A 24,482-nucleotide genomic window follows, 5' to 3' on the forward strand; every position below is an offset into this window, starting at 1 on the left:
AAAAACTCTGGTCTAACCTTTAGGAAAGAAGGAACTGAGGCCACTACAAGAAGTCTGAGAGCAAGGAGAAAGAATCCTATGGCTGCTGAAGAGGATTTTTTTTAATGTTTGGCCTTGGCACCAGGGAGAAAAGAATGGGAATCGAGATCATATTTACATCTGCAACAAAGCAGCTCCTCCTATGGTGAGGAGGAATAAGTGCTCTACAAACTTGCATGTTATGAACAGAAAAGGCTGTCAGCTGGGAGTGGTGGCAACTGTGTGAGCAAGTCCTGCAGGAAGGAGCAGGATAAGCCTGTGCTTGCTTCAGTCTGTATCGCAGAGGCCCAAACTCTATTATATGACAGGGACTTGCCGTGGGAACTCATTCCATCTCTTGACAAACTAAGTAACATGAGCTCTGCTGGCATACTATTTCTTAAGTGAGAAGAGTCTTTACTTCCTGGATCTATGGCCTAGAATCTCTACCCCTTTGCTGCTCTACCTAAACCCATGCTATCGCTTCTCTGGCAGGTGACTTCAAGTCCTACCTCCTCTTCTTGAGTGTGCTCACATTATTAGCAGTAGCAATTTGCTGTCTTAAAAAGTCCTAATGTCCATTATAAACACATAGATCCCATCTCCTCAATCAAAAATGCCATTCTCCTGAGGTCAAGGACTGTGTTGTAAGCTTCTACATCTCTAAGACTTGGTCAAATACTTTGCATAAAATAAAGACAGCCTGCCCCTTCTTTCAGTCAGGCCACTGCATGGACAGCTATTGTTCACAAGTATCTATGGCATCACGAGCTGTCCTAGCACATAGCATCCCGGATCTTATTTGATACTGCTGTTCTCCCACTTGGCAGAGAGGAAATGGATGCAGAGCAGGAAGTCACTTGTCTGTGGTCATCAGGCTAAAAGGTGGTACAGAAAATTCACATTCAAGCAGCCTGACTCAATGGCCCAAGAAGTGCTTTCTCCTTTACTGTACACAAATAATTCACTTGCTTGTCATCACAGTCTATTTTGTTCTGTTCTGCTACAATAGTCCACAGTGTGTTGTTACTAAACAGCAGAAACATATTTCATCATAGTTCTGGATACCAGCAAGTCCAAGATCAGGGCACTGGCCTTTCAGCTGTGTTACTCCATGCTAGGAGGACAAAGAGCAAAGAACTGGTCCTCTCATAAATAATTGAATCTTATAAAAATGTCATTGACTCAAGAGGGCAATGCCCCATGATCTTAACACCTCCTCTGAGGTCCAGTTCCTAGTTCTGCAGTGGGGTTTTCAACATATGCACACTGGTGGCCACATTAAAACCACAGCATCCCCTAGCTTTTTCTACCTGGAGGTCAAATGTATGTCCAGCACACAGGGCTAGCTAGCATGATGATTAGCAAACAGCTGAGCAAAACTTCTATACAGGCTGGAAGCTGCTGGCTGGCGGATCATCCTCTCAGGAAGAGTCACTGAATGGAATCACTTGAAGAACACTCTCCAGGAATCACTTCTTCTAAAACATGGAGGTGGTGAAAATGCGTGGCAGTCACAGGTTGACTAACGGTTTGATTCTCCCCTAAATGGGATGCTTAAAGGAAATGGACATGGGGTAGAGAAGTTCTGAGCAGTTCTAAACTGTTCCTGCAGGAATAGGATGAACAGATCTGATAAGGCAGAGGTACGCTGATGCCAGCGTTGCAACCCGAAGGCTGTGTGGCCTAAGAACACTGGGAAGACCTGTCTTTATTTGCAAAATCAAGCCATCGTTACCTATTGTATCAGGTGGGTTCATAGGAAGAGGAAATGGGACAATGTATGTAAAACACTGTTCCTGGTCTAGGCATTCAACAAACAGTGCGTTCTCCATTTATCTCTGGATAGGGACCCAAATTAGCCCTACCTTGTGATGTCCTGTGGCACCTGCTACTATAGCAATGTACCTATACTTTAGCTCTGGTTAACTGTCTTGGTGGTGCTATGTCCTCAGTGGCTCTCCACAACTCTAAAATATCATGAATTCCTTTAAACAAACTCATTCCCCTTTGCTATAGTGTCTGCTCTTTTTTTTTAACCTCTTACGTTCTAAAAAATCCACTTCCAGAACACTTTTATATCCTCTCTCAGTGGTCCTAGTATTCATTCTTTAAACTCACCGGCTCACTATGGTTTCTTCAGGATTTGTTCCATGCCTATAAATATGTGGCCAGAGTTTTAACCCCTTCAAGTGAAAGATACACTTTCCAAAGGTAGGCTGTTTACATCTTTGCTATGTCTTCTATAGCAGACAATGCCTTGCATATGGCAGTAAAAGCTAACCTTTACTGAAAACATGCTGGGTACTACTAAATTCTAAGTGCCTTCCGTAAACATAAAGAACTCATTTAGTCTTCAAAACAACCCCATAAAGTGTTATTATTCTTTCCATTTTACAGACCAAAAAACTGAGACCCAAAGAGATTCAGTAATTGAACCATGGTTGTAATGGCATAGGTAGTGAAAGAACCTGGCTCCAAATCCAAGTTTAAAAAAATCCACTTTCTTCACCCTCATGGACAACATTTAGTCAATTACAAATGCTAATCTTTGCAAAAGAGCTCTAGAAACTATGAAGGATTACAAACCCAAACCGGATCTAGCAAATCCTAAGTAGCTTTCCAATTTCTGTAAGGAAGGATTGGCGGCAGTAGTATGGTAAATTAGGCTTATCATTCCTATCTGAATAGCTGTTTCATCACTTTTTAACCTTTGGCAAGTCCCTTAATCCTTTTCAGAACTTTCTTCATCTGCAAGATCAAATCAGTATTTACTAGGATGTTTGTGAGAAAAACTTGGTTGTGAAGAGGGTTATGAGGGGAAAATCTGGGAGAAAATGAGGAAGGGGTGACACTGTTCAAAGTGAAATATACTCATTATTTGACTTATGTCAACTGTAACCTCTCTATACATCACCTTTACAATAAAATTAAATGAAAATCAGAAGCAGTGAGTCCACAGAGCACACAGGACAGCTCGTGGTAAATAAATCTCCTTGGAAGCCAGCCCAGGCAGAAAAAAAATCCCGGGGAGAGACTCTTATCTCCAGTCATGGTGCCCTGGCTCAAGTGGTAGAGTGCTAGCCTTGAGCACAAGAAAGCTCAGGGACAGCGCCCAGGCCCTCCTCAGTTCAAGCCCCACACCCGACCAAAAAAAAAAGGAGTAAAGTGAAAAGCAAGCGTCAGCAATGAAGTACTGACTCTGACAAACCTAAGTGTTTCCAAACGTGCGACGCTTCTAGGAAGCTGGAGAGGATTACGGGTATTTAATGTAGCCGTGACGATGGCCACGAGGACAGTTTGCGTCGGTCCACGGTGCAGGCAGCTACAAGAAGAGGCTGAGTCCCGGGGAACAAGACCAGAAAAGGGCTTCCCAGGGCCACGGTGTCTTCCTGGAAGACATTCAGGCCCCCGATGGGGGACAGGTTCCTGGAAGACATTCAGGCCCCCGATGGGAGACAGGTGTGTGTGTGGGGGGGCTCTCCCTTGGAGCTAAGTAAGCTCGGAATGGGACCGCGCCCGCACCCCTGGCCAGGCTCGGGCGGAGAGGGGCGTTCGCGGGGAGAAGGCGGGCCGAGGCCCCTCGAGGTGACACTTCTGCAAAACACCTCCGGAGACCCGGGATTCGAAGGCGGTGACCAAGCCAAAGGACACGTCGCTGTCGCGACCCACCAATTACAAGCAAGGTGCGTGCATCGTCCAGGAAGCTTCTAGACCAGGCCCGGCCCGCTTCCCACCAGCTGTTCACCCCCGCTCCCGCGAGGGAACAGAATGCCCGCGGGGCGCCAGGCCCGCGGCGCGCGGTGGGGCGCCGCGGGCGGCTCCATCCCGTTAGCGGGCCTAGCCAGCGAGGACGCACCAGATCCCCAGCCAGTTCACCACCGAGCACTCACCAGCCGGCTGTGGCGCAGCAGCCCAAACGTTCCGCTCGCTGGCATCTCGCTGCCGGCTGGGACCGCAAACTGCGCGGCTCTGCACCAGCCAGGGCTAGGTGGAGCCAGGGGATGGAGCAGGCCCCGCCCCCCTCCTCTCGATCCCCGCCCCTCCTTCCTAGACCCCGCCCCCTCGCGCCTACGGAACCCCAGGAGAGACATACCACCCTCTCCGCGGCTTGCGCCCTATGCCTTACTCACGCGAGACTTGGGCAAGGCTTGGGGGCGGGAAGGGAGCCGGAGACACAACAAACATGGCGGCGGCGGCGGCTGCGACGGTGACGAAGTCCGAGGCGGTTGCAGCGGCAGCGGCGTTGGACCAGGCGGTGGGGGTGACTCGGAGTGGTTGTCAGGACGTAAGTAGCCCGTGGCCGGGTCGCACGGCGAGGCCGCGGTTGGCCAGGCAGGACCGAAGGAAGGCCCGAACCGGCTTCGCCGCGGGCCGACGGGCGCCGTCCGAGCCTCGGCCCGTTGGCGAGCGGGGTCGCGACCCGGAGCCTGCGCGGCCGGGCGCTCGGGGGCGTTGGGGTGCCCGTGGCCACGGGCGTCCCGGGGAGTAACGCCTGCGCGCCCGCGCCGTCGGGCCGGAGCCCGGGGCTGCCTCCGGCCGTGACCGGCGGCGGGGCGGGGGCGCCCCCCGTGTGTGTCCCCTCGGGGCCGCCGGGGCGGGGCCGGCCGAGCGCGGTGCTCGCGGTCCCGAGGCGGACGTCGCCCCGACGCCGGGCTTTGTCACCCCGGGCTCTGGGTCTCCTGAGCCCGCCAGGGTCCGTCCCTGGGGCGCGCGCGCCCCGTCCCGGGGGGACTCCGGCGATTTGGGGGGACGCTGCCGCCCACACCTCTCGGCACTGGGGCCCCGACGGGCGTCTGCGCCCCGCGCAGCGCGTAAGCCCGTCTCTCCCGGACGCACCGAAGTCTAACGGGGTGTAGCTTCCAGGGATCTCGTGGCTCGCTTAGAGATCCCATCGTGTGCCAGTTAGAACCCGGAAGGGAATGACAGGTGAGGGAAGACATAAAGGCACCCTGGCGGGGAAAAGTCTGGGAAACTCAGAAAGTTTGGAAGAAACGAAACGAAACTTTCATGTGTACACTTGTGTATCTGAACTTCTACATAGACATTCACGCGTGTATATACAGGTACACAAATGTGTACGTATCTACAATAACACGTATGCATGTTATGTGTGCGTATGCATGTATAATGTGTTATACACATATGTATATGATTACATATTATGCATATATTTGCTAAAAGTTAAATGATTGTACAGTGGGTTACAGTTTAATAGCATTGTCCATTCGTCTCTTCTTTTCCCTCTTTCTTTTGAGGGGTCGGTACTGGGGTTTGAACCCAGGGTCTAGGTGCTGTCCTTTAGCTTTTTCGCTCAATGCTTGAGTTCTGCTATTTGAGACACACCTTCGCTGCTGCCGCTGTTGCTGCTGCCGCTGTTGCTGCTGCTGCTTCTCCTCCTCCCTCCTCCTCCTCCTTTTCTTTTCTTTTCTTTTTTTTTTTGTGGATAGTTGGAGAAAAGAGTCTCATGGATTTACCCACTCAGGCCAGCTTCAGTGCACAGTCCTCAGATCTCAGCCTCCTGAGTAGTTAGGACTACAGGCTTGTGAGCTATGGGAGCCTTTCCATTTGCCATTTCTCCCATCCCCTTTCCCCCCACATTTCCTCACTTCCGTTATCACATACCTATGAGAATTCTGACTGTATTTGTCCCGCTTTCCCTTTTTCGTCATCCATTCCATCCCATTAGCCTCCCTTTCAGTCTCAATTCAGCTTCCTAAACCTCATTTTGAAACACCTAGACTAACAGTTTTAAAATTCTCATTTTATTTTATGTTGTATCTTCAACACAGCTAGATACTAATATATATTCTTGGAAGTTGGTTGCAATGAATTGAAATGTTTGATCTTTTCCCTTTCTGGCCCAGTGTTTCCTAGCAAACTATAACTGTTGTATTATGAAAGAGTAGGGAAGATGAGATCAGAGATAGACTTGTTGGGTGTACTGGGGGTTTGTTTTTTTCATTGTTACAGGTATTTCTGTAATATAGGGTTAGGGAATTGTTTTTATACAACTATAGCTGTTCGTGTGTACTAAACCTGACCCAGTTAAAAGTTTGCTGTAATGTTAAATTTTAGCTTTGGAAAAGTTTTTGAAATATGAAAAAAAATAGTCTTCAGAAATCACCAGTAACAAGATGAGAATGACACATGCTTGTTATTTTGGGGTGTTCCTATGGAGCTCTTGCTGACCTGAGGCTATTGCTTTGCTTTGTTCCTTGGTTATCTTTTTACGTAGATCTTTTCAGCCATTAACAATGATAAGATTGGCACACATCGTTTTACTAGTTCATTTAACCTGAAGATGCTAATAAGGTTTTAGACCTTTGTATGACTTTGGTTTCAGTTGAAATTTTCTCCATAACCTTTTGGAGGAGTCCCCTGGTGTATCTCCAGTGTATATTTTGACTGTGCTACATTTCATTAATGTTGTAATTAAAGAAAAAGGTGGAACTGATTGGTGGTGCAAGATTCGATTACATAGTTCTTCTTTTGGATTTCCTCCAAAATGGTTTTATTTGTGTTTTACTTTTTTGTGTTTGGATTTCTCAGAGCCTCAGTACAATGTTCCTTTTTTATTTTTGCCTTCAAGGAATTTTTGATAATTAGGAAATCAAGAATTGTTTTCTATTCTTTTTTGAAGGCCCACACAAACCCCACCTCACTTGTCAGCCTTCTCAGTAAGTATTCCCTTGGAAATAAATCTGGTCATAATTATTAGGTAATAGAAGTAAACACATCTGTTGGACTCTAGAAACTTTCTTTGTATAGGTCTGCCAGACCTACAAATTGTTATTGTATAGTAAATTAGTTGCTAAATATTCTTCCTTATCATTTGTAAATCTTTCATTTGTAACTCTTCAATCTAAACACTTCTCAAAAAGCATCAGGTAAATGAAGTGGTGCTATTCACTAAATTCTTCCACAGTTTGTGGGGTATGTTAAAAAGCCTGTTTTTGGTTCTTATCTTACCTCTGCTGCAATTGTTTTATAATTCACAGCCTAAGTACCATTTGTTGTAGCTAATTAGTTCCTGATTAAGAGATGTTGTGTGTGTGTGCCCATAATGAATATGTGTATATATCACACACATGTCTGTTTGCATGTATGCACATACTTTCCAACAACATTTCAGATATGAGAAGAAGACAGACCAGAGGACTTTATACAGGGTAAATTCTTTTTTCAGAGAGATCAGGAAAGTTGTAGAATAGTTTAAATCACTTTCTTGAATGTAAAGAGATTTTCTTGTTCTTCTTAGGCTGGAGGTGTGGTTGAAGTGATAAAGCCTCAGCTGAAGTAGCAGGCCCAGGAAGCTTAAGGCCTTGAGCTCAAGTTCTGGTACTACCATAACAGAGAGAAGGGGAGGGAAGACAATGAAGAGAGGAGAGAAGGGGAGAGAAAATAGAAAAGGAGGAAGGAAGGGAAAAAGAAAAAACAATTTTTGAGATTTTGAGTCAGTAAATAGAGGTCCTGCCTAGGAAGTATAAAGCCCTGAGTCCAAATCCTACTACTGCCCGGCAACAAAATAACAAAAAACCACTTAATTCTTAGATATCCCTTTTTTTCTCTACTGCCTGTGTTTTAATCATAAGGCTTGAAAATAATTTTTCTCTTTGGTTGATATAATCAGATATCTGTCTTAGTTCAGGCTAAGAGATTGCCACAGACTGGTTTAAACAGATATTTATTTTTAGAGTTCTGGGGCTAGGGAGTTTAAGCTCAAGGCGTTGGAAGATTTGGTGTCCAGGGAAGGCCTGCTTTCTAGATATCCCTTCATAGCAGAAAGCTGAGAGGAAGCTCTGTTTTTGATATGGTCACCAACCCTGGGCAGAGAACGCCACATTTACAATCCAGTTATCCAAAGGCGCAGATCATCTTGGAGGTTAGGATTTCAACACATGCATTTTAGGGACACATGTTTGGTTTGTAGCAATATCAGCAAAAAGAGTAGATCTGGTTTGGATATACCATTAAAATCTGTATTGGAGAATGCTTCAGTATTTGTTTTCCAGATGGCATAGTTCTATACAGTAACAATTTGTGTAAGTAATTTTTTGGCCAGCAGACTCCACAGAGTATAATGTTCATGGCCAGTTGGAAAGATACCATTGAATAAAATTTTAGTTTGCTGAGTATTTTTTTTTCTTTTTTTGTTGGTCATGGGGCTTGAATTCTGGGCCTAGGCACTGTTCCTGAGCTCTTCAGCTCAGGCTAGCATTCTACCATTTGAGCAACAGTGCCACTTCCTGTTTTCTGGTGGTTAATTGGAGATAAGAGTCTCATGGACTTTCCTGCCTGGTCTGGCTTTGAACTGTGATCCTCAGATCTCAGCCTTCGGAGTAGCTATAGACGTGAGCCATGGGTGCCTAGCTGCTGAGTATTTCTTAAATTTGTCCCTCAGTTTTCCATGGGGATTGGTTCTGGGACTTGTAGATATTAAAATATGAGGACACTCAAGTCCCTTACATAAAATGGAGTAGGATTTACTTACAATTTATACACTTCCTCCCATATTAGTATTTTTTAATAGGTGCTGTGTTGTGTAGACTAGTCTTGAGTGGCACTTCTACATCAGCTTCCCAGTTACTGGAATTATAGGCATAGATTGCCAAACCCAGATCCCCTATATACTTTAAGTCATCTTTGGATTACTTACAACTGACAAAATGTGTATAGTTATTATATTTGCAAAGCTTTTAATTCATCAGTGCTTTAGTAGCATCTACATGTAGAGTTCTTAGATTCAACTTTCATTTCTGAGTTCTGATTATAAGGACAGGAAGATGATTTGGATAGAAAAACCTATATTTTCTTTTTACAACTACTAATATTATTAAAATTAATGACAATATTTTCAGAGTTGAAAATATATTGTGCTTAGAAATACTGACTTCAGATGGAGGAAGCTTTATTTTAAAGAGCTAAAGAATTTTTTTCTTTTTTTGTGTCTTGGTCCTGGGGCTTTGAACTCAGGGACTGGGCACTGTCCCTGAGCTTTTTCTGCTCAAGGTTAGTGCTCTAGGACTTGAGCCACAGCTTTACTTCTTTTTGCTGGTTAACTAGAGATAAGAATCTCACAGACTTTCATGCCCTGGCTGGCTTTGAGCCATTATCCTCTGATCCCAGCCTCCCAAGTAACTAGGATTACAGGCATGACCCACCAGTGTCCAGGTTCCTTTCATTTTTATGAGTTTGTTCCCTAGCCTAGAGCTCTTCAGATGCCTTGCCTGATTTGCCTTTTGCCTTGAGTATATGTGATAGATGTGATGAAGGTGGTACACAGTTGCTTAGAAATGAACTTACATCAAAATTTTAAACCATGCAGGGTGTTTGAGGTTAACACCATTTCAATATATCTGAAGTTCTAATTTGAGAAGAGCTTTTCTTTATGTTTACAATGTTGACTTTCTTGTTTTGTTGATATCCTTTTTTTCCTTTAGCCCATCATACATAATTGAAAAGCAGTGTACAATTTATGGCAAGGAACACAGTGAAATTTCTAATGTGACAATGTGATGATAACCCCAATTGTCAAAATATGTCAGCCATCCTCTGTAATTGGGTTCCTTTATGTTCTTAAGCTTGAGATGGAGGTATAAAAATACTATTTCCTTCTGCTTTCTTCCTGCAATCCTACTGGTGTGTTTTGCAATGTTAGGTGTCTAATCAAAATTTGGTAAGGCTTATTATTGTTTATTGAAGCCTATCAAGTACACTCAGACATTTTCAGGGGGCAGCTATATTAGGTTTTATATTGAAAGATTAAAAATTAGAATTACATTTTACAATTGCTAACTGCTGATTTCGCTTTTGTAAACTTGCTCGCCCTAGCACTAACCCTCCTCCCTTCTGGAAATAAGGAATTGAGTAAAAAGTCTCTCGGAGCCCTGATGCCGGCCGGGGACAAGGTCTGTGGTCATAGATAAAGAACCAACAGGTATATGTGTTTTCTAGTTCCTGTTTGAAAATTCCCTAAGTGGCTAAATGGGGCCCAAGATAGGGACCCAAGATAGGGACCCAAGATAAGGACCCAAGATAAGGACCCAAGATAAGTACCACCTGGCAAGTCCAGCAAAGTAGGCCAAATGTTAATCAATCACAAGCCTGTTACTATGTGAACTCCCCTAACTCTTACTCCCAGAGTGACTACCTCCTTTAAATCACCCGTGCCATTCGTTTTTACAAAGAGTGTTATAAACTTCCCCGCATAATAAAAATGATTGCTGGAGTACATAGTGACTTTTAAATGGGCCAATCCCAGGGACACCTGGTGTTATATGCTAATCTTGTGGATTTTGCCTTTAAAAATGCCTGTAACCACTGCTCAGGGCTCTCTGACTGACCGGGGCAGAGAGACCGTTTGCGCAAAAGTCAAATAAACTCCTCTTGCTTGTTGCATCTCCCGGCCTGGAGTCTGAGTTTCTGGGGCGCCTTCCCACAAACGAAAGTATCCCAGGAGTCTGGGGTCTTTCAATATGAATTGGCTGGTAAGAAGCAGTACAAAATTGGAATGTGAATACTAGAATTTCATTCTTAATTACAGCTTTTATAATTAGAAAACAAACAGTTGATATGATCTTATTTTTTTTTTTTTTTACAATTTAATGATATCTTGGCTGGGAATGGTGGTGTACTGCTGTACTTCCATCTACTTAGAGGTAGTGAGCAGGAGGATTACCATTGGAGGCTAGGCTAGGCACATTGTTCATCTCAACAAACAATATAGGTTGTGATGATGCACACTTGCAATCCTAAGAATGGAGGAGGCAGAGATAGGAAGAATCGCTGTCTAACACCTGGCCCATGCAGAAAAATCTGAAGACTAATTGAAGCAAAAAAAGGACTCGGTACGTGGCTTAAGTAGAGCACCTACCTATTTATCATGAACCAAGTTCAAACCCTCCATAATGGAAAGAAAAAAAATTTCTAGGTGTGTTTTCACATGTGTGTGTGCTCTCTCTCTTTCCCCTCGCTCGTTCTCTCTGTGTGTATGACTGAATGTTGATTTTACAACATAAAATGTTTCATTATATTTTTACATGTGCATGTAATGTATTTTGATTTCTTATTTTTCCTCCTCTTTTTCCCTTCCCGCATCCCTAATAGTTCCTTTACTTTCATTTCCTCTTTGTTTTTTAATTAGTAATTTATTCTTGATTATCTTTTCATTGAAGCTGATCAGCTCATGTTTTCTAACCATTGGGATTTTTTTTTTATTGTCAAGGTGATGTATAAAGGGGTTTCAGAACATAAGTAAGGTAATGAGTACATTTCTTGTCAGTCTTGTTTACCCCCTTCCCTCAGTTTTCTATTTTCCCTCCTCCCCAATCTCCCCCAAGTTGTACAGTTCATTTCCAACTTCTTGTCTTCTGTATATTGCTGTTGCATTGGTTCCCCCTTGTCCTTTGTCTCACCATTCTGTTGTTCCCCTTCCCTTCCCTAATTCCAATAAACATAAATACAATACCAGGGAACCTAAATCAAATACAGTGACAGCAGAGGATATACCATAGGGGGAAGAACATACAAAAAAAACAGAAAATCGCATAGTACATTAAAACCAACAACAAGAAAGAAAAACCTCTTGTGTTCATGAATTGGAGTTCATTTTCCTTAGCATCATTTTATATGGTCATGTGTCCATAACTATTGAGCTGTTCTGTTCATCTGCTAAGTTTATTCTAGACATATACTAATTACTGCAAATAAGGAAAACCATGGGACCTATGTTTCTTTGGGTTTGGCTTGCTTCACTTAATGTGATTTTTTTCCAAGTCTTTCCATTTCCTTACAAATGGGGCGATGTCCTTCTTTCTAATGGAAGTATAGAACTCCATGTGTATATATATATATATATATATATATATATATACACACACATATATATTTTTCTTTCTTGATCCATTAATCTACTGAGGGACATCTGGGTTGGTTCCATATCTTATCTATGGTGAATAATGCTTCAATAAACACTTGTGCTGGTAGCTTTAGTCTGGCCTTGTTTGTGGTCATTTGGGTAAATGCCCAGAAGTAGGGTTTCTGGGTCATAGGGAAGCTCTATGTATAGTCTTTTGAGGTACCTCCACACTGCGTTCCAGAGTGGTTGAAAAAGTTTACACTCCCACCAACAGTGCAGTAGTGTTCCCTTTTGGCCACATCCCCTCCAGCATCTGTTGTTACTAGATTTCTTGATTATTGCCATTCTAACTGGGGTGAGGTAAAATCTCAATGTTTTGATTTGCATTTCTTGTATGGTCAGAGAAGTAGAGCATTTCTTCATGTATCTATTGGCCATTCTTCTTCTTCTTCTTCTTCTTCAGAGAAGTCTCTCTTGAAGTCTTTAGCCCACTTATTAATGGGGTGGTTGTTTCTTGGAGGGTTTGTTTTGGGGGGGTATTTTTTTTTTTTGTCGTTGTAAGGCCCGAACTCTGGGCCTGAGTGCTGTCCCTCAGCTCTTCAGCTCAAGGCTAGCACTCTACCACCATTTCTGGCTTTTTCTGCTTATGTGGTGCTGAGTAGTCGAATCCAGGGCCTCATCCATGCAAGGCAAGCATTCTACCACTGAGCCACCTTTCCAGCTCAGGGGATTTAATTTTTGAGTTCTAAGTATATTTTAGATTATGAGGCCCTTGTTTGTTGTATGGTTAGTGAAGATCTTCTCCCAGTCCGTGGGCTTTCTATTGATCTTGCTAACTATGTCCTTTGCCATGCAGAAGCTCTGCAATTTCATGCAGTCCCATTTGTCCAACCTTTCTTTGATTTGTTGTATTTCTGGGTCTTTATTAAGAAAATTTCAGTCTGTGCCAAGGAGCCCTAGAGTTTCTCCTATTCCTTCCTGTAATGTTTTCAGGGTGTCTGTTTTTTACTTCGAGGTCTTTGATCCATTTGGAGTTGATTCTGGTGCAGGGTGATATATATAAGGATCTAACGTTAGTTTTTTATAGGTGTTGAACCAATTTTGCCAGCACCATTTATTGAAGAGTCTATCTTTCTTCCATCCTATTTTTTTGGCTCCCTTATTGAAGATTAGGTAGCTATAGGTCTGCGGGTTCATTTCTGGGTTTTCTGTTCTATTGTTGGTCCTCAGGTCTGTTCTTGTGCAAGTACCAAGCTGTTTTGATTGCTATGGCTTTGTAATAGAGTTTGAAGTTTTGGTATTGATATTCCTCCAGCACTGTTCCTTCTGCTAAGGATTGTTTTTGCTATTTGGGGTCTTTTATTGTTCCATATGAATTTTTGGATTACTTCTTCAATTTCATTGAAGAATGAGGTTTGGATATTGATGAGTATTACATTGAATTTGTACAAAGCCTTTGGCAGTATTGCCATTTTCATAATGTTCATTGTCTCAATCCAGGAGGGTTTTCCATTGGGAAAAATTTAAAGGATAGATAATGAGCAGAATCAATTGTAGCCAACAAAACAAAAAGTAATACAATGATAGAGAACTTTTTCAAGGGAACATGCTAAGACAGGAAAACAACTCAGTTGTTCAAAGGCTTGTACCTAGGTTGAGACCTAGGGGATCATCTCTGTTCAAATATAGCCAGGCAGAAAAGTCCATGAGATTTCATCTCCAATTAACAGCAAAATGCCGGACTAGAGAGATGGCTCAAGTGATAGAGCACCAGCTTTGAACAAGAAAACAGAGTATGAAGCCCTAGATTCAAGTTTCAATACTCTTACACACACATGCACACACACACACACACACTCCAGCAGTGATCCAAAAGATTGAGAAAGCTGAGGCAGAGTAAAACAAGATGATTTAAGGAAGTGACCTCAAAATAAAATAGGAAGAGACAGGTTTAGGAAACTGCACATTAGGTTATATGAGTTAGACTAAGGTGGCTAGTGTTTGTTTCATTGAACTAACGGGCAGAGAGGTTGAACATATTTTCCAGCCAAGCTGTTGAACTGATTGAAAAAGTAAAAATCTTTTAAACTGGGACAATGAGGAATTTCTTAATCCAAAGTATAGGTTTCTTTTGGTTTTGTTTTTTGTTGTTGTTGCAAAAATAACATTTATAAAAACAGTTACTGTTGTCTGAAGGCTTACCGTATGCTATACAAGTTACAATACTTTATATACTTAAGGACAAAACTTAGATAGCACTACAAGTTGGTATTCTTTTTTTTTGGGGGGGGTCCGGTCGTGGGGCCTGAACTCTGGGCCTGGGTGCTGTTCCTCAGCTCTTCAGCTCAAAGCTAGCACTACCACTTGAGCCACAGCGCCACTTCCGGCTTTTTTTTTCTTTTTGCTTATGTGGTGCTGAGGAATCGAACCCAGGGCCACAGGCATGCAAGGGAAGCGCTCTACCACTGAGCCACCTTCCCCGCCCCAAATTGGTATTCTTATCCCAGTTTATAAACTAGGAAATTTAAGTCTAAGAAAAGTCCCTTTCTTAATACCAGGACTATTCATAGGATAGAATTTCAGTAACATCAAAGCTTCTAGAAAGCAGTGAAAAAAAGACAGCAATAATTTTTCAAAACCTCTGATCAGGCCGGGCGCCAGTGGCTCACTCCTGTAATACTAGCTACTCCAGAGGCTGAGATCTGAGGATCGCAGTTCAAAGCCAGCCCGGGCAGGAAACTCCGTGAAACTCTTATCTCCAATAAAACACCAGAAAACTGGAAGTGGTGCTGTAGCTCGAGTGGTAGAGTGCTAGCCTTGAGCTGAAGAGTGGCAGAGTGCTAGCCTTGAGCTGAAGAGCTGAGGGACAGCGCTCAGGCTCAGAGTTCAAGCCCCACAACCAACAAAAAACAAACAAAAAACCTCTGATCATCTTGTAAAGGAAAAAGCTGAGCAAGAGTGTGAGGCCCAGTACCAGCGCACACATAAAATAATAATTAAGTTTGAGCCAGTGGATTGTTAGAGTGAGCACATGTATAAAATCCTCAGCAAGATGAACAGATGGAGGGCTGCCAGCATCCTAGGGACACCGCTGCCTAGGGACACGGCAGGAGTTAGACTATTCTGCCTCTAGCATTGGAGATAACTTTGTCCAGTCTTCAGTTTTAAGTAAATGGAATCTTAATACTTTGAACCTTTGTCTGCTTTTCTCCCTCCACACAATGATTGTGAGACTCATATTACTTTTGTATCTTAGTGAAGTGCCCATTGTATGACCATGCTATAACTGATTTACCTATTACACTGTTAGGGGAGGGGGTCATAGTGTCATTACCAGCATTTAGCTATTACAAACAAAGTTTCTTTTTTTCTGTCTTTATAATTTTCTATCTGCTACGACTGAGTCTGAACCCCAATTAAATTATTAACTATTTTTCTTTTCACTATTTTGTGTATGTCTTTTAAGGTATGAAAGGCAGTATTCCTGTTGCTTGGTAGAGTGTCTTAGACAAAATAGTTTTTGTTGCTGTTTTTTATTATATACTGTTTTTTATTATATCCTAAGTGGTACAAAATAGTTTCCATTTCTTATTTCCTCCTAGGTATAACGAACTTCAAACTTCAGCGAAAAAAGCAAAGATGGGTGAAAAGAAACCAGAGCCTTTGGACTTTGTGAAAGATTTTCAGGAATACCTGACTCAGCAGACCCACCATGTGAACATGATTTCTGGATCGGTTAGTGGGGACAAAGAAGCAGAGGCTCTTCAGGGAGGTGGGCTCCTCTGTATACTATTAACTCATTCCCTGGCATAAGTGTACTCATGCTTGTGTGCAGGGAGGTGGGCTCCTCTGCATACTGTTAACTCATTCCCTGGCATAAGTGTACTCATGCTTGTGTGCTGCCCAGAGTCTGATGTTCTACATTAGTGTAGAGCACCCTTTTTCCCCCTTTGGAAGATATGTGGAATCTCTTCTTCTTTTTTGAACACTTGCTAAGGTAGAATGACTTCATATGATCTAAACATGTATGATGGTTTGTTGGAAGGTTAGGGTTTCTAATCCCCTCCTTGTTCTCCAGATTCTGTTAACAGTAGACTGTAGGAACCCAGAGGGGATAAAAACATCAGCTTTTCTACCCAGAGCTCACCCATCAGGAGTTGTGGATTAGATCTGAGGCCCAACTAGTTTTTCATCTCTTAAAATGAAGGAAGTAAGTTGAGTGCCGGTGGCTCACACCTGTAATCCTGGCTACTCAGGAGGCTGAGATCTGAGGATCACAGTTCAAAGCCAGCCTGGCAGGAAAGTCCATGAGATTCTTATCTCCAGTTAACCACCAGAAAACAGGAAGTAGCACTGTGGCTCAAGTGGTAGAGCAGTGGCCTTGAGCTGAAGAGCTCAGGAACAGTGCCTAGGCCCAGAGTTCAAGCCCCACAACCTACAAAAAAAAAGAAGAAGAAGAAGGGCTGACTGTGGTTACCTGTGCAAGAAGAGAAACTAGAATAAAGAAAGCAGAGATCTGATGTGCCTTTGGTGGTAAGTCTTCTTTTTTGGAGACAAATCCATTTCTGTCCTAGTTCAGGGTCAGCAAACTACTGTGCATGGATTTATCTAGGCTGCTACTTTTGTATGGCCTGCAAGCCCAAGTGTGTTTTGTTTTTCTGTACTGGATTTGAACTTGGCCTTGAGTTTCCTAGACAGGTACTCTATTTGAAGTATGTCCCCAGCCCTTTATTTGCTGTATTTTCAGGTAGAGTTTCATACTTGTTGCCTGGGTCTGGCCTGAGGCCTCCTTCTGCTTGTGCCTTCTGTACGGCTGAGATGACAGGTACGCACCACCATGCCTAGTTTATTGACTGAGATGGTGGTCTTACAGGCTTTTTTGTCAGGCTAGCCTTGAACTAAAGTCCTCCCAATCTCTGCCTCCTTGGTATCTGTGAGCCACTATACCTGGCTAAGAATGGTTTTTATGTTTAAAAGTAGTTGAAGAAAACAAAAAAGAATAATATCATGATACATGAAAATTGTATTAAAAACTTTAAACTTTATTGTCCATAAAGGTTCTTAGAACACGTACATGCTCACTTGTTTACATCTTTTTCCTGTGGGTTTATTTTTCTTTTGGGTTTTGCAGTGCTGGGAACTACTACAAGGCCTTTGCATGTGCTAGGTAAGTGCTCATCCACAGAGCCACTTCATAGCATATTTTCTATAGCTGCTTTTTATTTTTTTTTTGCTACAGTAGCAGAGTTGAATAGTTGTGATAGAGTTAGAGCCTGAAGTATTTACTATTGTCCCTGTAGAAAAAGTTTGCTGACCTCTGATCTAGACTGCCTAGGGCCTTCAGATCTAGGGTCTGATTACAAGGGTCAGTCATTATCTTAGAGTTGGTTAGAAATATAATCCTCATGTATTAAAATGTGGGCATCACTGGTGTGGGAAAGCAATAGGTGGAAGGAGGTCATCCTTGACCAACACAGATTGGTCTATGTTGGATATATGACTTGCCCCAAGCAGTCACCCCTCATGGTGAGGGTGAAAGGTACCATGAAACTGGGCTTGTATGGGAGCATGCCAGTACCTCATCCTCCCAGAACGGAGGGAACTCTTTTCCCCTCGTCACTGTAGGAATAAAACTGTTAGCACCTAACACTAATGTGTTAGTGTCCCTGGACTGGGACTTGAGACTAGGGTTTTGTTCCTGACATTTGTTGCTTTTCCTACTTATGAGATCTACCCTTTTAGTTTCTTCTTTTATGCAAAGAGGCAGTCTGTTTAGATGGAAGACAGTTAAACATTTTCTAGCTCTGAAATTCCTAACATTCAGTGGTATCAGTATGTATTTGCTTTATGAGTGTAGTTAGAATGTTTCCCTAAATGGAATCTTGAATGTATGTAGACCGTGTGTCAGGTGAGTAGAATGCTGGAAACTCGTTTAAACTAAAATACATAGAGAATAGGGTTTTAGAGGTTACTAAGATTGTCGGAGGAGCTAGCCTCGAGCGTCACTGTGTGTACTGCCATCAGTCTGAATGAATCCCCATTCCCTTTCTGTCCCCTTACATGTTGTCTTCAAAAGCACGTGAGGACTGGTTCAATTTGTGTGTGAATTTGAGGTCCTTCTGCTTAAAAGTTTTCAGAATATCAAACTGCTTTTCTGTAAAAAATGAGCATTAGTTCAGAAAGTCTGATATTTTATGAATTTAACTGGGGAAGTAAGTTTTCAATTTATGAAAGATTTTTTCAACTACTTAGGACTAAAATGCTAAATTGAATTGACTGAGATGTGTAATTTTTTTTCTATACTTTGTTTATAGCTGGACCAGATGGTGATCAAAATGGACTGGATCACCCATCTGTTGAGGTTTCCCTGGATGAAAACTCAGGAATGTTAGTAGACGGGTTTGAAAGGACCTTTGATGGGAAGCTCAAGTGTCGGTACTGCAACTATGCCAGCAAAGGAACAGCACGGCTTATTGAACATATTAGAATTCATACAGGTAATGGAGAAACATTTGGAGAAGCCATTTCTTTAAGGTAGCAACAGGAACCGAGAGAGCAAGGCCAATTCTCATTGTGAACAATTGAAGATTGACGTAAGGTTAGGATCAGTGAGGATGTTACTCTAGTTTTACAAAGCAACAGCTTACCAGCATACAAGTAGTAGGAAGTGGGGCTCCTTGTCATCTTGGTCCCTCCCCAGACATTATTCCTCTTGTTCCACATAATTGCTCATTATTTTTCTGCTGCTCAGGTTAGGGAAGTGATTGCTAATTATCTTGATTCTGTGAGAATGCTTCAGCTGCAAAAACAGGGAAGCTTCTGTACAATTGGAGACTCTACTAATAAGCCTAGATTTTACCCTACTCAGCCTTCTGAGAAACCTTCCTGATTATATCCAGCCCTCCTCCAAGACCAGACCAGACCAGACCAGACCAGATGCCCTCTGTGCTCCATGGCCTGAAGCCTCCTAAGAACAGAGATTGTGGCAAGGCCATCTTGTACCCCTAAAGCTAGCAGGATATCTGGTACATAGCAGATACTCACAGCTTGTTAGATGAATAGGACCCCAAGTTGTATTCCAAGTGGGGTTTTTTTTGCTTGGTCATGGATCTTAACGTCTGGGCCTGGGTGCTGACCCTGAGCTCTTCAGCTCAAGGTGAGCACTCTACCACTTGAGCCACAGTACCACTTCCAGTTTTCCTGTGGTTAATTGGAGATAAGTCTCATGGACTTTCCTGCCCGGGCTGGCTTTGAACCAGGATCCTCAGATCTTAGCCTCCTGAGTAGCTAGGATTACAGGCGTGAACCACTGGCACCCAGCCAAATGATTTTTGTTCTTTATTTTTTTATTGTTTGTGGAGCATGAACTCAGGGCTTTGGCACTGTTCCTGAGCTCATTTGCTCAAGACTTAGTTCTCTACCACTTTGAACCACAGCTCCACTACTTGTTTTCTGGTGGCTCATTGGAGATAGAGTCATAGACTTTCCAGCTCAGGCTGGCTTTGAGCCATGATCTCAGATCTCAGCCTCCTGATTAGCTAGAATTACAGGCATGAGTCACCAGTGCTCAGCTTCCAAGTGTGTCTTTTATGTATCTGGGCAGTCTTCGGGCAACAGCTTTAACTAACATTGTTCTGAATACAGTGCCACTGAATAGAGGGAAGGTAGAAGAGAAGCACTTGCAGTGTTGAAGAGATACGTTGTGTAGCTCATTTTGACCAGGTGCTTCATTTAGATTTGGAGCTTTCTATTTCATATAAGGACTTTTTAGGAAAAAGAAAAGTTTCTTGTATTTTTTTTCCTTGAGGAAAGGGTGTGTACATGTGTGATTATCTATGAATGAATATTTACAAAGATGAATATGTAACTAAGGCCTACTGGTGGTGGGACAATCATTATGTAGGGAATATTAGTGCTCCTTTCTTTCTCCAAATACCTGTTAAAGCCATAATTCATACTAAATTGAATTATAGAATCTAAGTGTATATTGCAAATTATTGCTGATGAATCCTTAGGCTGTATTTCAATTTTCAGGTTTATTTGGATTTGAATACTTAATTATCATTTCTGAGTCCCGTGAATGGACAGACATGAAATTTTCCATAAATGAGCTATTCTTGCAGTTTCTCTTCCACTTTTTCTGTTCAAACAGGTGAGAAGCCTCATAGATGTCATTTATGCCCATTTGCATCTGCTTATGAGCGTCATCTGGAAGCCCATATGCGTTCCCATACTGGAGAGAAACCATACAAATGTGAATTGTGTTCCTTCCGCTGCAGTGATCGAAGCAACCTGTCCCATCATCGAAGGCGCAAGCATAAAATGGTACCAATTAAAGGTACCAGGTCTTCCTTGAGCAACAAGAAAATGTGGGGAGTTTTACAGAAAAAAACAAGCAATCTGGGGTATAGCAGAAGAGCACTTATCAACTTAAGTCCACCTTCCATGGTGGTTCAGAAGCCAGACTACCTTAATGATTTTACCCATGAAATCCCAAACATCCAGACTGACTCCTATGAAAGTATGGCAAAAACTACACCAACTGGTGGCCTGCCAAGAGACCCTCAAGAACTTATGGTTGACAACCCTTTAAATCAGCTCTCCACCCTAGCAGGACAGTTGTCCAGTTTGCCACCTGAAAACCAAAACCCTGCATCCCCTGACGTGGTTCCCTGCCCTGATGAAAAGCCTTTCATGATTCAGCAGCCCTCTGCCCAAGCAGTAGTTTCTGCTGTGTCAGCAACTATTCCTCAGAGCTCCTCTCCCACAAGCCCTGAGCCAAGGCCATCACACAGTCAGAGGAACTACAGTCCAGTGGCAGGGCCAAGCAGTGAACCCAGTGCCCACACCAGTACTCCCAGCATAGGAAACAGCCAGCCAAGTACTCCAGCCCCAACGCTGCCAGTCCAGGATCCTCAGCTTCTGCACCATTGCCAGCACTGTGACATGTACTTTGCAGACAATATCCTTTACACTATTCATATGGGATGTCATGGCTATGAGAATCCTTTCCAGTGTAATATATGTGGATGCAAATGTAAAAACAAGTACGATTTTGCCTGCCACTTTGCAAGAGGGCAACATAACCAACACTGAAAACAGTCACATGGACTTGCTTTGGCCTCTTGGGGCTTTGTAGTTGAGTTTTTGTTTTTGGTCATCCCTAATAAGGTGTGTGCTAACTTAAAGTTTATCCGTTATAAAATGTAAATTTAATGGTCGAAAACTTTTTCTTATTTTTTTTCATAAAAAAATATGGTCAGGGTTATTTATGTTATTAGAACAATTAGGACACATAACTATTTTTTTCTTTCACATCTAAAGATAATTGAGGATTGAAATACAATCATAATCCTAATGTAAGTGTTCATTTACCTTTCCCACATTTACTTATGGTCCATAAAGATGTCAAGGTTTTCCATACTCTTGATACTTCAGTATACACATGACAGCTAAATGTTATTTCTGCCATATTTCAAAGTAGCAGAAAAAGATATTTTTTCTTAAAAATCTGTCACAATGTATTTCAGTGTTTGTAGAGAAACTGCCTTTAAAATTGCTCTTAATTGAAGTATTATTTAGTTCACATATTTTAAAGTCGAATCAGTTTCATTTCAACTGATAAGAATAAAGCTCTTTCACTGTAGTAAATCCTTTTTCCTACAAGGGGCTATATGAAAGCATTCTTTTAAAGTTATAAATACTGGCGAAAGTTCTGAAAAGAAATGAAACTAAAGACTTAAGTTGGCAATTGTGTTTAGTATTTAAAATACCAGTTGGTTAACTGTCTTAGTTTTTCATTGCATTTTTTTATACTTCCAATTTTTTTTAACTACAGGTAAATACACTAGAATGTGGATGATTTTCTTTCTTTTCAACTAAGTCTACCTTTTAAGTTTATTTTGACATTTGTGTCAAGTGAGATTGGTAACTGTAGTGAGAATCTGTTACTCTTCCTATTCCTTTGATGACCAAAGAAGTGCGAGGCAGTCATCCGCGCTACTAAGATGCAGCCCTTCAGAGAAATCTCCAAAGTATCCTTTTCCTGCCTTCTATCCATTTATTGCCGGTAGCTGCCTAGAAAAGGTGGCTATAGAAACACTTGGGAAATGTGTTGAAATATTTACAAAAGACAGATCCTGGTCTCCTCTTCAGAGTTGGCCACTTAAAAATAGTTTCTGTGAATTCCAGCTGTAAAAGTCTTCATGTACAGTGACTGTACTATATAGAAACTGTGAGTGAATTGTCGCCTTAGTAGGAAGGAGAAGAGGTGTGAACATGGGTATAAAACACATTTAAACACAGCATTTGTTTATAGAAGTAATACTTGCTAAATAGATTTAGAATAACTCGTTTTGAATAGGAGGCTATTGTTTTTTATATTGTGTAATAACTAGCTTACTCTGAAGAGAGCTTGGTCAAACAATAAAATATTGTTACTTACTCCTGGTTTCTTTGTACTTTGCAAAAATTTTGTTTTTAATTTGGTTCTTATCTTGAAAATACAAATTCACTTCTATTTTAAAAAATCCTGATAAGCATTTTTTTAAACCAAAAATGACCCCTACTCTTAAGTAAAAAAGAAACATTGATGATATCTGGCCATAAAAAAGCCCAAGTGCCAAGTTCAGGAGTCCTCTGCCCTTCCTTCAAATACCAGAAAGCCATTAAGAGGAGTGCTTGTGTTGAGTGCTTGTCTCAAGGGCACTGTTGAACTGTAATTCTCCTCTCAAACCTTGTGACCCTGAAGTTCTGTAGTTGAAAGTTCTGCAGTTGTTTTAGTCTTACTTAAGTCACTCACTCCCCAGGTTAGTTTTACTGAAACATTTTCCAAATGCATAACTAAACTGGTATTTATTAATTTTCAGAAAGAAACAGGTTGTCATTTGAGAGCTTTTTTTCTCTGTTTTATTCAAATAAAAGCAATACCCCAGAACAGAAAATGAAAATGTTTATTAAAAAAAGAGGAGGAAGCAGGGTGTTGGTGCATGCCTGTAGTCTAAGCTATTCAGGAGGCTGAGGCAGGAGAATGGCTAGAGCCAAGGAGTTCAAACCCAGCCTGGAAAGCAGCAAGAACCCTGCCTCAAACACAAGTACAAAAATGGAAGAACTCTCCTTAAAACCAGCTTTATTAATCTATTCTGGGTCAAACAGTGACAAGTTCATTTTTCCCTAAAATTAAAAATGAATGTTTTGAAGGTTCACTTTAAATATGGAAAAGACTTTTTTCATAATTAAACTAGGATGAAAAATTGTAATTTTCCACTAAGTTAAAGAGCACAGTTGGTATCCCAAAGGTGTTGATGCTTACAGGTTACAATTGTAAATGCACTAAAATTTCTGAAGCTAATCTACCTTTGAAACTTTTTTAGAACTTTACTTTTAAGATTAGACTTTATTTAAATTTCCTGAGTTAATTTCTGTATATGGAAAGATATTAAGATCTTCCCTTACAGATTGAATATGTTCCCCTCATTTTATTTTCTTCAAGTATTTTATAGAAATGAGTTAGGAAAAATTTAACATGCACTATTTATAGTACTTTGCCGTTAACAGGCAATGTTCTGAAACTAAATTTATTTTTGTTCAGTGAACATATAAGTTTAGATTTTTAAAGTTGGTAGATAATTTATCTCCACTAATATTTTTTTAAGAAACTGAAGAGATTAACAGGGAATAATTTTATTTCAGATTTTACTAATGTAGTAATATAACTACAACTTCTTGAAATTCAAGTGAAGGCTAGACTTTTACTTTGAAAAATTCCATTGGGTATTTCCAATGCTATTTCATTTTAGAAATAAATGTTTACCATTCATCTGCAGAATTGTTTGACAAAGGGAATTACTACTAAAGTATAAAGTAAACTTCACCTAAAGTTTTGTAAAAATATTTGTCAAATGAATGAGTTATTAAAAATATTAATCGTTATTAAAAATTCCCTGCTAAAGACTTTTTCATTAGTCTTAGAGGGTGTATGCTTTTTAGAACTTTTTTCGTTAATATGTACTTTGATTTAAGTAAAGAACATATTTTATATGCAATGCATAAATCTTGCATTATGGTTGTAAAATACACTATATTATTTAGGGGTCCAGAAAGCAGTTTAATGCTGATATAACTATATCTGGTATGTAGTTCATATTGTGAATGAAGCTTTGCTTTTGTAATATATAAATAAAAAAATAACACTTTGTATGACCTTCCTTTTTTTTCTTTTTTGAAAGCTAGTATCAAATTAGTTTTTTAGTAATTTTCTCATCTGTATGTAAAATGCTAATAAAAGAAAAAGATTTATGGCTACTGTAGTTTGGATGTCTAGAATGTCTTACCATGAAAACTATTATTAGGAGTTAAAAACAAAGACAGTTCCATGTGTGTGTAACCTGTTTCTACTTGTTTCAGATCCCTTCAACCTGCGTCCATGCCCGCGGGTCTGGCTGGCACAGCAGGCAGGAAGGAAGGCTGCCTCCAAGGCCGAGCCACCTCACCACACTGCACAGCTCACTCAGCTCATTTCCACACTGACAGATGGGTCTTGAGACTTTTTTATTTCAAAGTCTCTGGAAATTCACATTGTTTTAGAAAATATCTGGTAAGATAA

At 41.4% G+C, this 24,482-nt stretch overlaps 2 protein-coding genes across 3 annotated transcripts in view; one reads left to right on the forward strand and one right to left on the reverse strand.

Moving 5' to 3' along the window:
- The window catches only part of Acadsb (acyl-CoA dehydrogenase, short/branched chain), a 31,184-nt gene extending 27,180 nt beyond the window's left edge, over nucleotides 1–4,004 (reverse strand). Inside the window, exon 1 of the mRNA XM_013021950.1 lies at nucleotides 3,912–4,004. Coding sequence (XP_012877404.1) covers nucleotides 3,912–3,956 — 45 coding nt within the window. The 5' untranslated portion in view covers nucleotides 3,957–4,004. The remainder of the gene's footprint in view (nucleotides 1–3,911) is intronic.
- Nucleotides 4,005–4,195: 191 nt separating this feature from the next.
- Ikzf5 (IKAROS family zinc finger 5 (Pegasus)) lies at nucleotides 4,196–24,482 on the forward strand. 2 transcript variants are annotated; one of them, XR_001175257.1, is made up of 5 exons: nucleotides 4,196–4,306; nucleotides 15,481–15,650; nucleotides 18,193–18,375; nucleotides 20,031–21,049; nucleotides 24,284–24,482. XR_001175257.1 is itself a non-coding variant. In XM_013021926.1 (4 exons), exons 2-4 carry the CDS (start codon nucleotides 15,518–15,520, stop codon nucleotides 20,972–20,974), a joined length of 1,260 nt encoding a protein of 419 aa, XP_012877380.1. In that variant the 5' UTR covers nucleotides 4,196–4,306; nucleotides 15,481–15,517; the 3' UTR covers nucleotides 20,975–22,328. The 2 variants fall into 2 exon arrangements, 1 of the variants encoding a protein (XP_012877380.1); XM_013021926.1 differs by lacking the exon at nucleotides 24,284–24,482 and having other exon boundaries at nucleotides 20,031–22,328.

The sequence above is a fragment of the Dipodomys ordii genome, unplaced genomic scaffold, assembly GCF_000151885.1.
Source record: "Dipodomys ordii isolate 6190 unplaced genomic scaffold, Dord_2.0 Scaffold58, whole genome shotgun sequence".
NCBI classification, from domain to species: Eukaryota; Metazoa; Chordata; class Mammalia; order Rodentia; family Heteromyidae; genus Dipodomys; species Dipodomys ordii.